The sequence below is a fragment of the Cynocephalus volans genome, chromosome 17 (genome assembly GCF_027409185.1).
Source record: "Cynocephalus volans isolate mCynVol1 chromosome 17, mCynVol1.pri, whole genome shotgun sequence".
Lineage (NCBI taxonomy): Eukaryota > Metazoa > Chordata > Mammalia > Dermoptera > Cynocephalidae > Cynocephalus > Cynocephalus volans.
The window spans coordinates 37,100,148-37,113,521 of NC_084476.1; the positions used below are offsets into that span (position 1 = coordinate 37,100,148).

The 13,374-nt window shown below is 37.1% G+C and overlaps 1 protein-coding gene across 3 annotated transcripts in view; it reads right to left on the reverse strand.

The window, feature by feature from the left end:
• The window catches only part of TGFBR1 (transforming growth factor beta receptor 1), a 55,057-nt gene that overhangs the window by 18,380 nt on the left and 23,303 nt on the right, over nt 1-13,374 (reverse strand). The window contains exons 2-3 of one of the 3 annotated variants that reach the window (XM_063081577.1): nt 6,361-6,606; nt 3,149-3,379 (exon numbers count right to left, since the gene is read on the reverse strand). The exons of 1 other annotated variant lie outside the window; for it this stretch is intronic. In XM_063081577.1, coding sequence (XP_062937647.1) covers nt 3,149-3,379; nt 6,361-6,606 — 477 coding nt within the window. Of the gene's footprint in view, nt 1-3,148; nt 3,392-6,360; nt 6,607-13,374 lie in introns of all 3 variants that reach the window. One more of the 3 variants, XM_063081576.1, reaches the window with a different exon arrangement.

A 13,374-nucleotide genomic window follows, 5' to 3' on the forward strand; every position in this document is an offset into this window, starting at 1 on the left:
TGACAGGTTCAGGACTCACGTAAAAGGGATGGTCAAGAAAGGCTAACAGGACAAGGGAAGTTTTTGTCTTCCTCTTCACCACTGAATTTTAGATGCAGAACTAACATTAAAAACCAAATCTAAATTCATCAGATCATCTATAAATGGGTTACCATAACCCACATGAATACTTGAGCAGTTTTGAAAAGTAACAATTTTCTTCTAAAGACAAAAATAAACAGGCCTAATTCAGATCTCTATATTCTCTGCTTTTAAGAAAGGAGAGAAAAAACTGCTTACTTAAAGCTTTACTTTTTTATTACATGAGAAAAAACTTCAATAGGGAAATAGGATCCCAGATGCTTCACATGCAGTGAACAATGAATATCTGACTTGAACAACATGCATATTACAAGAGATCATAAGCATGTAAAAGACATGAACATTGGCCTAAGAGACTAACCCTTTCAAAAACTGGCACATACGCACATGCATACACTCACACACACTTTACAATCTAATTACCATGTGTCTTAAATATGAACACATGTACAACCTGTGATTCAAATTAATACAACAAAAATCAGATTATCTTCAAGGTTACAGCTTCCAGAACCCAGCTCTTCCTTGTCTTCCCTGAAGTTTCCAAGTTAAAAATAGTCTTTAAGAGGTAGAGATAGGGCCTTTCCTCAATTACGGTCATGGAACTGAATAATAAACATGGGAATTTAAAACATAAAATGCTCAGTTTTAACTTTTCCCCAATGAGTAAAAGCAATAAAAAGGGTATTATGGATAGACATTTAACTTATTCACAGGCACGAGCCCATTGCATAAGGTGGCATTAAGGCTTTATAATGAATAGAAGGGAAACAGATGGCATTTTCTGCTATCATTCAACAGAAGATGCCTGGATAAGTTCAGAGGGAATTCAGCACACAATGAACTATGACAGGGAAAAGAAGCCTTAAATTAAGCTTTATTGTATAATGCAGCAAACTGATACTGTATGTCAGACTTTTCTTCCAAATGTTTTCTCTATAAGAGTAACCCCTGTCATTTGGACATAACTTTACAACTTACCAAGTGCTTTCATACAAACATCTTGTCTCTTTTGAACTTCACAACAATTCAGCGACATGCACAAAGCAGGGTTCACCACTTTCATTTTAAAGATGAAATAACTCAAGCATGAGATATAGCTAACTGCTGCAGAGGTAGCAAACAAACAGTGTAGACAAATTTTTGCATGGTAAGGCATAAAAGGAGGAAGAGAAGCTTTCAGAAAACAGAGAGCTATGGTCCCTGATGGATCTAGAAATATATATAAAATGGAAAAAGAATAATTCCATTCCTTATTTCATGTCTACATCTTAAAAGGTAAACAAATATATTCTTATTCAGAAATCAACTGCCATCCACCCAGCAATTCCTTTTAATCCTTTAGGTGGGCTTGTTCCTCTTGAGGTCTAATATATGCCACTGTGCCATGCAGCACAAGCTGCTTTTATTTCCCCAGGTATAAGTGTGGCAAGAAGAGAATAGTCCAAGAGATTAATTCCAAATGATCTGTTGCCACCCTGATTTTCTGTGACTTTGGTCCTTGCTCATCACTGTTTTGTACCAGGATAACTTCTAGAATGAGTAAAATCTTCTTTGGAAACCATTTGAACTAACTCAAAATCAATGCGAAACCCCAGAAAAGCCCTAAAATAACCTCTCCCCACCACTCCTGCCCAAAGACTGTCACATCTTCAGTACTAAGGGTGCTCCTCAGTCCAAACTCTCATTGCTTCCCTCCCACAAGTCTCAAGAGTCCCTAAGGTTGCCTTAAGAGACCTGGGCTCTGGGGCAAGCCTTATGTGTCCCAGTAGTCATGGACAGAGCTCACTTATTGAATATATATGGCCAGATTCTATAGAAAAAGACTTCTGTTCATGAAATCAGTTTCCTCATACTTAAATGAATGAACAGATATGCATACATACCAGTATATATTCATTTCCTTAAAATAAAGAGACATTTGTCATTACATGAACTTTCTGTATCATTAGATGTGATTTTACTACTTCTGCTTTAATGTTCCTTTAATATCACTTGATTATAAAATTAGTAAAATTATCATTATATATGTTTTCAAATCTTCACTTTATCCAGGAATTTTCCCCTTAAAGCTGACTTATACTTTTCAAAGAACAGCATTATCTCATTTAAAAGTCCTAACAAACCACATTAAGTATTATTATCAATAATATCTGTCCCATGTTTCTGATAAGGAAACAAAAGCATAAAGAGGTAAAATGGTTTTTAACCAAGGTCACAGAGCTAATCAATGACAAAGTTTGCACTGGAATCTAGATCTATTGATTACTAGCCAAGTATGAAATTCCAAAATTGTAAGGGATAGGGATGTTCCTCTCTCAGTATCCTTTCAAACCACATGCAAGAAAAAATAAAAGATAATTCCCCTTCAGTTTAAACATGAAGCATTTCTATGCCAAAATCCAGCTTGGGATGATTCTGACAATTAGCCAGTCTATTTCTGTCCCACAGAAATCAACAAGCAGAATTGAGAAAAGGGGCCATAATTCCACATAGATGTATTAAACATATTAAACAACAAGGTAGTTAGAATTTTTTTCTGAAGTGAGAAAATAAGATTTTATTAGTTTAATAACAAACCAGGTCTGAGCTAAAGACAGCAATTTCACATAATGTTAAGAAAGCAAATAACCTTCACAAGTCCAAATACATTTCTGACATGCCTGCTTTAAAATATAAAAATAAAGCTGCTAAACAATTCTGAATAGAATGGGCACCTGCAGTTCATCTGAACATCTTTGAACTTCAACCTCATCTATATGAGAATTGTCCTTAACCTTTCTACCTCAGTCAGGAGAAGCAAATGAGATCACATAGGTGAGAATGCGTTGAAATTTATAAACTGTGGAGCTGCCCTGCTGACTTATTGCAACAGTAAGTTCCAATCTGTCTGTACTAAACTAACGACAGTCTAATATAGACCAAGCTTAAAGACCTTTATTAGGTTCAGACCTGGAATACTGTTCATACTATCACAAGTTTTAACAAACTAAGCCAACTAATAAAATAAACACCAAAGTTAATTTTTAAAAGACTTCTTAGGAAAAAGGAGAAACAATTACATTACCTGATCCAGAACCCGATGTTGTCATATCATAAATTAAATCTTTTAACGTAGTACCCTCTGAAATAAAAGGGCGATCTAACGAAGGATCCTCTTCATTTGGCACTCGATGGTGAATGACAGTGCGATTATGGCAGATATAGACCATCAGCATGAGTGAGATGCAGACGAAGCAGACTGGTCCAGCAATGACAGCTGCCAGTTCAACGGGACCAAGGCCAGGTGATGGCTTTACTGAAAAAGGGCCTCAAGTGAAATAAACAACAACAAACACTGTAGGTGACACCCACATTATCCTAGTCTTCCACAATTCCTGCAGTTGGCCCTTGCCACTACTTATTCAAAGAGCCTCACACAGAAGCTCACAAGGCTCTAACTCAGAACAAATGGATAGGTCAGTCCTTTTATGGTCATCAGCTCTGTCAGCACCCACTTACTCGTCTTGAGTACTCCAGCCATCATCTAATCACAAGGCCAGCCACCACCAATATCCTAGCACCTCCCCACTTATTACCTCAAGTCACTAATAAAGGAACCAGTAATCTGGAAAGTACTTTAGGCTTCTTATTCCAAGGCCAGTACATACTCATAGCAGGAAAAAAAAATGTATAAATACAGGTAGGCAAAAAGTGAAAACTAAACATAAAAAATAACTATAGCCTTGCCCCTCCAAAACAACTGACAGTTTAGCATATATATCTCCACCGATTTTTTTCAGGCAAAATATATTCTTTTTTTTTTTTAATAGAGTTTACATATTTACTTTCTAGTCTGTTTTAACCACCTGGACTTTTAATTCCAGAATATTTATTTTCTTATAATCTCTTTTAATAATTAATACTTTGTGTTGTTTCAGAACCATATTAATTATTTTGACATTCATCTTGAGCCTTATGAGTTCACTGCTCATCACCATTTTTTTCATATCGCATCTTTCCCATTCTTGAGATGTTCATTTGGACTGATTTCTTATCATATAGAACACTATTTCTAATAATTTCTTCAGGAATAAATACATAGGTCCTGTTCACTAAATACTTAATTACTAAAGATGGCTGTTGCCTTTGTATGTGAAAAATCTTGGCTTATTTCAAGGATTTTGGGTGACAATCAATAAGTAATGTTCCAATGCTCTCTGATAATTAAAAAAGTAGAAAATCTGAACATTTATTTTCCTTTTATAGGCAACAAATGCTTTAAGTGTCCTCAATGCTTATATGATTTTTTTATTCTTGAATCTGACATTTTTCTAATTACATGTCTTTGGGTATTTTTTTCATTAATTTTACCAGATAGTCTTCTCTCTTCTGTCTGCTCTCATGCCTTTTTCTAGAATTTTAATGATAAGTTTATTGGATCATCTGGATCTGTCTTTTGTATCTCCAAATTTGCTCAACAATTATCATTTTCTCTGAATTATAACACAATTTCTTAAGCTTGTGCCTTAAGCTTGTATAAAGCTTGACTATAAAATTACAGTATCCAGTCTGCTGTTCACTCTCAATACTGCATTTTTAAAAACATTCATCAATTGAAGCTTTTCATCTGAATCTTTAACAACTGTGTGAAAGGTTCTCACTTCATAATGAACAACTGAAAATAGACCTTAGACTGAAAGTTCTACACTATCACATGGTAAACCTACTGCATAGGATGACATCTACTCTAATTTATCTAGTTCAGTCTACTTCTTTTGAAGCACTTAATCTTTTCACTTGGCAATTTTTTGCTGTTTGCTTATCCTGGAGTTGAAAATGAGGAGTTTATGCATGTTTACTATTAGAAATGAGGTGACTTATTTAAGGTTTTATAAATCTCTATTCAGATATTTCAAGCTCAAACAACGGATATGGGATATTCTGGGGTTATCATTTTCTTTGCCATATTAGAACAGCAGATGCCTACATAAAAGTCACAAAGAAATTACAGTCTGACAGAGCCTTACCAAGGGGAGCTTCCCCGTCATGCTAAGACTAGGTGGAAGGCTGCCTCCTGTCTGTAACTGGTAGGTCTGGCCTTTTTCCTCTGAGCTACACTAGTGCTTCCTACTTTAATGAGCATGAGGCCTGGACCAAATCTGAGCGGAAAGTGAGCACAGTGGTCTGTTCCTCTGAGCACTAAACCATGTACTTCCTAAAAGAAAACTGAGAGTCTGCCTTGTAGCCTAACTTCATCCCCAGCCCTCTTTCTTAAGGTATTGGTGGGATTTTGCCAGAGGTCCTTTCACTTCTTTCTTGTATGGTTACTCAATTCTTCACTAGTCTAGTGTCATGTATACTACAAATTGGAGAAATTCCTCACAAGTGTTGGCATGTAAGTAGCATTCTTCCATTAATTCTACTAGTATTAACATTGGTTTCTCTCATTTTTATATTCCTTTGATTATTATAGTAGTAATTTGGAATATGGGGAAAGTGGTAAAAGAGTTAAATACTCGTATGTGTGCTCAGACTTCCATCTTAAACCATAACCTTAAAATTAATCTTAAGAGTTTATGAAGCCTAACTGCTGGCTCTGTCAGGACATTGTAAAATGTCAACTATGAGTGAAGGACCAAAAATCTCAAAATCATGTGTAATTAATTCATACGTAAAGATCATAAAACAAGATGAAATTACAAAATGAAAACATCTAACCTGTTTAGTGCTGCTCTCAATCCCCACCCATTAAAGGGCTCTTGGTTGCTTTAAAAGGTAGGAGGAACATTATACAAGGAAGAAGAAAGTCACTCTGAGAACAAAATGGGTACACCCTGAGGACATACTGCTGCTGTGGTCTTTTGTCAGAATTCACTTTTATGGGCTGAGCCCGTGGCTCACTCGGAGACTGCGGCGCTGGGAGCACAGCAGTGCTCCCGCCGTGGGTTCGGATCCTATATAGGGATGGCCGGTTCACTCACTGACTGAGCGTGGTCACGAAAAAAGGACAAAAAAAAAAAAAAAAAAAAAGAATTCACTTTTATGAGGCTACACTTTTAGGCATAACAGACCTCAAAGAAAGTCTATCCTGGAACCACCTTCTCAAACCACTCATATCCAGGAGTCAGGATCTGGCTACTCTTATAACTCTCCAACTATGGACAAGTCACTTCTTGTCTCTAAACTGAACAAGTTGGGCTACATGATTTCTACAATCCCTTCCAGTACTAAAATTGGAGTCAGAGTCAAAAAGCTTTTCCTGAAGAATCCAGAAAAAAATCTTACACAACAACTTACCAGTAGTTGGGAGTTCTATTTTATTGCAATGGTCCTGATTGCAGCAATACGTTGTAGTAACAGACCCAGTTTTTGAAGAGGGTGCACATACGAATGGCCTGTCTCGAGGAATTAAGTCAATTTCAGCTATACACATGCTATTGTGTATAACTTTGTCTGTGGTCTCTGTGACAGAGACAAAGCAAAGGCCATCTGTCACACAAGTAAAATTGTCTTTTGTACAGAGGTGGCAGAAACACTGTAATGCTGGAAAAAGAAAACAAGATTCTATTAGAAAAAAATCTCAAGGTTAACAGTTTGCAACTATCCAACATTCACTCTAATAATACACTGTTGATCCTATGATCACACAATTTCTATGCACTGTTCAAAAAACAAAACTGGTGCTCTTAGAAGTTCCAAATTCGGTATATAGACCCAAGGAAATATAGTGAAAATTGGACCTAGGGTTTTTCCTAATACATTTTTTGCTTCCCAGTACAGAAAAATTTTTGTTACAATTTCATAGAGGTAAGGCAAGCATTTGCCCTCCCATTTGAAACAAAATGCATTTAAATTTTTAATGGTTATACTTGTTTTTATCAGCCCCAAACTATGCATTTTTCACATATTCTCCTGTTCGGGAGCAACCTGTGAAAACACTACCACCAACTCACTGCACCTAAGAAATGCCATGTTGGTGGATTTATGGCAATGTAGTAATGGAAACAGGTTTGTACTGAGCCAGACACTCTCTGTTCCCCCTGGTGCAAACCCTGAGAAAGACATATATCTTCTAGCTAGTATTGGGGTTCTTTCTCAGTGAAGCCAAGCAGACTATACCAGTAACAATACATATATGACCCAACCACATGGGCAACCTAGCTACAGAAAAGACTGTAGAAACACTAGCTCCATGTCCATTTGTATCTTCTTGATCTATATGGCTCAACTTCAGGAGTGACCTCTTTAGGGAAATCTAATTATTACCAACAACTTTCCATACACACACCTTCAACCATGCTCTCCAATGATGTTAAGTGCTCCCAAATCACACACTGCTTACCAGATTTTTGTTTCCACTCCCCTACAGAACTGTAACCTCCTTGAGGCCAGAGATGTTTTAATCATTTCTATAAATCTGCTACCTAACCTATGCCTGATACGTAGAAGCACTGAAAAAATTCTTGTTGAATGAATGACATAATGGGCACTTACATTTCATGTGGTCTCATGAAGTCGCAAAGCACAGACATGCCCTAAAGTCCAATCAAACTTTCCAATTACTTGTTGGCAAGGGAAAAGGAAAAGTCTGGGTATATGGAATGGCCACCTATGATGAGACCAGGGAGGTCTACTGTATCTAGAAAAGGAGTGGCTAGGCAGACAGGCATGCCACAAGAAAGCTAACTCGCTGTCTAGGAAAGGGTTAACTCAGCAGGCCTGAGTTGCTCAAACCCTGCACATTCCCAAGAAAGTTCTGTCTTGAGGACTAGCCTTGGCTAGAAGATGAGCTCTGAGCCTCTGGAATATTTTCCCTGATAAGAATGTTTCTGTATGCCTGAGGCCTTGGGCCACAAGGTACCATTTTGATCAGATAGTAGTTTATGTTAACAGTGTGATATATAGTGAACACCTACCTATATTTGCTGTGGGGGGGTGGAGTCTGAGGAGCTGAGGTCAGTCATGCAGGTGCTGCAAGCCTTTGTGACTGACCTCCAATAAAAACCCTGGACACCAAAGTTCAAGGTGAGCTTCCTCAGTTGGCAACACTTCTCACATGCTGTCACACATCTTTGTTGAGAGACTTAAGGCCATCTGTGCTGCTCCACTGGGAGAGGGCAACTAGAAACTTGCACCTGGTTTCTCCTGGACTTCACACCAGGTTTCTTTTCCTTTTGCTGACTTTAATCTGTATCTTTTCACTGTAATAAACCATAACCATGACTATAACAGCTTTTCTGAGTCCTGTGAGTCCTCCCAGCAAATCATCAAGCCGGAGGGTGGTCCTGGGGACCTGAACTCACTTGCTGAACTCAAATTCAGTAATGTCAGGTTCTCCTCAAGCTTCTTCATTGCTGGCTTAATTAGTACACTTATCTATTGTCTTTACAGACCAGCAAAGTTTGACCTTGATCATTATGAAAAATGTTTTCTTTCTTCATTGTTTAGCTATTTCACTTAATTCTTCCCAAGGATGAAGGGAACACAAGAAAAGTATAAGAAAGAGACACAATAATAAAGGCTGTTAAAAGACACAGTAGTTATTCATGATGATATTTGGTGGTGATTATAGGTTTCCCTGAGTATAATTTCCTAAGGAGGGATTCTGAACCAGAAATTCATGAACTGGCTTTAATGGGTACATGAATCCCATGGAACTACAGGCCAAAACTTGTATGCATTTGCATTTTCAAGGAGAAAGTCTATAGCTTTAAACAGAACCCACCCAGGGTCTGTGACCCCTAAAAGATTAAAAGTACCACCATAGGAGATTGTCATCATTCTTTCCTGAATCATCTTTACTCATGATTAGTCATTCAACCCATGTTTTCTATGTATTACCTTTAGTTGCTCTACCAAAAGCTTAGTATACAAAGATTAATGACCATGGTCCTGGAAGAGCTCCAATGACTAGTGAGGGAGAACATTACAATACAATGTGGTAACTGCTATATATAAAAAATACTGCCATGAGTACTCTCCCGTTTCTAAGACCATGGGGGCCCCCCTGTGCATATGAGATAAGGGCTAAACACTCGGTCTAACAGTTAAGACTTACTTTTGGGTTCCAATTTACATCTCACATTACAAATGCCTAGTAAGGCCACATACTTCTCACCATTATGATAACTATGTTCTTCACGACCTTGGTCTTAACACTTATTATCTCTCTGCCTAGTTTATACATCTCTCTGCCTAGTTTAAATCCATCCTATCAACTCCCTCTCATCCATTAAGACCCTATTCAAACAAGGTGTTTTCCATGGGGTGCTCTAAACCTCTCCCCTACGCTTAAGATAGCTGGTATCTCCTTTCAGTATGTTCCCATAGTCCTCTTTGCATACCTTTAGAATAGCACAGATCAATCTATTTATTTATAGTTCGTTGTTAAAGTGTCTCTCATAACTTTAAGAATGGTCAAGTTTATTTTGTTTTTTCACATCTTTGAATCCTGGACCTCCTAGCTAGTGATCAGAAAAATATTTCCTATAACAATGTTTCCCAAACAGATATAACAAGAAAGGAAAGGGAATCTAAGAGTTGTGTACAATTTTTTACTAAAAAATATTTTTGTTTCAACAATAATCTAAAAGCAATGATAGACATTCTGGATCATGATTAACCACTGTCTAAACATGCACTGTCACTAGGCTTTCACTGCTGCTTCTTCAAGTGTGTAAAGATCTCTTTCAGGCCAAATGTCCCCATGGCTCACTATATGCAGAACAAAGGTTTCATAATAATTGTAATAGAAAGAGTAAAAAATATAGGGAACCTGAATTATCAGGGCAAAAAGCAATAAGCCTGGTATATTCAAAAGCCAATAACAGCCAATACCATATATGCACTTTATCACATGCAAGTCTTATATGGGTCCTATCTTTGTACTACAATTTGCAAAAGTTCATTAGCAGTAAATGTGATTGTAAGTATGTAATCATGTTTTTCCATTCTCACTTTTAGCAATAATTGGTTTAGAAAACCATTTAATGAGGATTTCAATAATATCATAATGTTAACCTTATCTTCCAGTGAACAAAACAGCTGACATCTCATTAAAACTGATATTTGAGGAATGCTTGCCGGCAAGTTTTGGTTAGGTATGAGGCCTCATTATCCTGAACCTACCAACAAAGCGTTGAGGTCATTAATACCATCTTGCACAACATTAGTGGTAAGAATAGGCACTCATAGCTTTTATTATCACTGAAGTTGAAATACAGAAACAGATTTAAAATGGAATCAGACCTAAGGCTATTTTATTTTTCTTCTGTGAAAGCTAAATATCATCTATCACACAGGTTAATTGCATTGAATTTTGGTTTTTTGTAGTTGTCTTTGTATTTCATTTGCAGATTTGGTTTATAGTGGTAAATGACCCAAAAACACAAGGGTTTTTTTTTTTTTTTTTTTTTTTGTCATTTTTTCGTGACCGGCACTCAGCCAGTGAGTCAGTCCTATATAGGATCCGAACCCGCGGCGGGAGCGTCGCCGCGCTCCCAGCGCAGCACTCTACCAAGTGCGCCACGGGCTCGGCCCAAACACAAGGGTTTTGTATCTAGTTTCATGTCTACACAACGCAAGTAACATCATGGAATGTACACCCTGTAGTTTTCCTTTCAAAGGGGTCATTACATTACAGCAAACTTGGAAGTCGGTGCTAAAGGGCTTCTCTTAACTCTTTCAATAAGAACAGGTTATTAGACAGATAAAAACATCACAAAACACAAAACTTAACCTGGCAAGGATTTCTCTCTTGAGGGAATTTAAAAATTCTATCTCACCATTCTAAATCAGTGTCTTGATTGACTACAAGACTGCTGTTATATGATATGGTAAAATAGTTTATGGAAAAACAAACAAATTTTTTAATTCCCATTAACAGAACATGAGCTTTAATTCCCTCATCTTTAAAATTCAAACTTATTTTATTAAAAGATAGATCTCGCCCCTGGCTGTCCGCACCCCCCCCCCCACCTTTATTAAACTAGATTTGTTCTTTGTTTTAATTTTTAAATACATGCACAGGGCAAAATTTATATCTAAAAAAGATACACGATGACATCTTCCTATCACCCCAGACCCTAAGTTCCACTTCCCACTCCACAACACCAGCCCATCAACTTGAATCTTTAATTCTGTAATTATTCATTGAGCATCTCTATACGTCAGGTACTATATGGACTATGGAGTGTAGGGATGAGTAAGGCAAGGTATTTGCACCTAAGTAGTTCACTAGGTTGAATAAGGCATTAAACAGATCATCAAAATCTAGAGTCTTGTGGAGAATAATCAAAGTGTTTCAACTCTGCTGAGGTAGCAGATATCAAGAAAAGTTTCACAGGGCATTCAAGTCAAATCTGGAGAATATTTACAATTACCTAGATAGATGAAGGTGAGAAAGCTATCCTGACTGGGTTTGTTTCCCTCAGTGGAAGGAGTTCATTCTCAGTGGCTAGCATCCCAAGTAAGATCATCAAATTTAAATAACTATTCAAGATGCTAACCACAATGATTTCATTTCATTAACAAAATGGACATAACACTTTCCAGACCTATTTCATCACCTCGTTGAGATCCTTAAATGAGATACTCTCATTAACACATTTTGAAGCAGATAGAAATTATTATATAAAAACAATTATCACATATGATAAATGACAATGTTCCAAACACAGTTTCTAATGGTAGGGCACTACGGAAACACTCTTACCAAAAGTAATGCCTAAAATTCCACTGTAGAATCTTAGATTGACAGAACCACATAAAACTTTGGAGATCATCTAGTTGTAATTTAGTTCGGTCATTTTATTAATGAAGAAACAAATACTTCAGAGTACCAAAATGATTTATAATATAACAATATTCTACCTAGGTTACAGGTGGATATAAATGCCCACTATATTATCACCATGAACACGAATGAAACATATATGGCTATTTTCTGTAATGGTACCCTATGCTAAGTAACCATGAACTTTAAAGACTCCGAGGTGGACCAATAATACAGTCTCGTGTTCAGATCCCTAGAGTTTTAGTTTTCTGCTTGATAGCAAAGATAAGAACAAAACTCCCTGTTTAGTATCTTTCTACTATACTGTTCAGCTATGCTTCCAGGCCCCAATCTCAACCAATAGGCACAGTTTTTGAGAGATGCACTTTTTCTCACACTTTAACATTTCTGAATTCTGGACACACTTTACAATCAATGTCAAAAGAAAACTCCAGCCTTCAGACAGAAAGGTAAGACGTGATAAGCTGTTGCAACCTAAGCAAAGTGCAAACTTGGCTGTGCATAGAAGGTATTATTCATTTAATCATCATTTTAATTACTTGTATTGGTAACTCTCATGCAACTAAAATTGAACTTCAGTTTTATCCTTATTAAAATACTGCGCAAAGATTTCACCATGATTCAGCTCTGAAGGGAAAAGCTACTATGTTCACCAAAAACTGTCAGTCCCATGCCAGGAAATACGATTACTAGCAGTGATATTTCCAAACATTTCAAAATAAATCAGAATTTTCAAAGTTTGCAGATGTTGGTGTGATATGAAGGACTGTCAGAAACCAATATCTAGCATGTCAAATGAAGTAATAACAGTAAAAAGAGATAGCAGGACCCTTGGGGCTATGTCTTCACTGTATTACAGTACCAGGGTGATAAATCCAAGTTGAGATGCTGGTTCTTGGTCCCAACTATCGAGCATTGTCATGGTTGCTTCATTTCAGGATATCTGGAGGTCACAAATGGAAGCACTATTACTTATACCTAACGTCAGGGCTACCAAGGGTTGATTAACAAACCCATATATCTGGCTAGAAAAATGGAGAGGTAGACAGCCTGTGTATATGGAACAGACATTTCTATTACCCTTGTTGAAGAAATAAAAATTAGCACCAAAAACCTTGTCTTCCCAGACCTACATTGACAGTGTCTATACAATTTTTCCCTCTTTTTATGCATTCACTTCAATATTCCTTCCTTTTTCAACCCTTGTTATTGGCCCTCTCCATCCTTCCATCACCCAGCTTCCTCCAATCCAGAACTCTACTGAAACCTCTCTTTGTAATCCATTGGTGATGCCCTTCTTGTTTAATTCAATGTTCTTTTCAAAATATTACAGGATATGGGATACAGGAACACCTCTTCTTTATTAGTTTATATGACACTACACTTCCCAAACTTAGTTTGCTTTCAGCCCTTTGCTGCATCTCAGACCTACATTTCCATACTTCCTGGCCTTTCACCTGTGCTCTAATCTCATATTTTAACTGCCTCCAGGAAACACTCTGCTTGGCTTATCTACT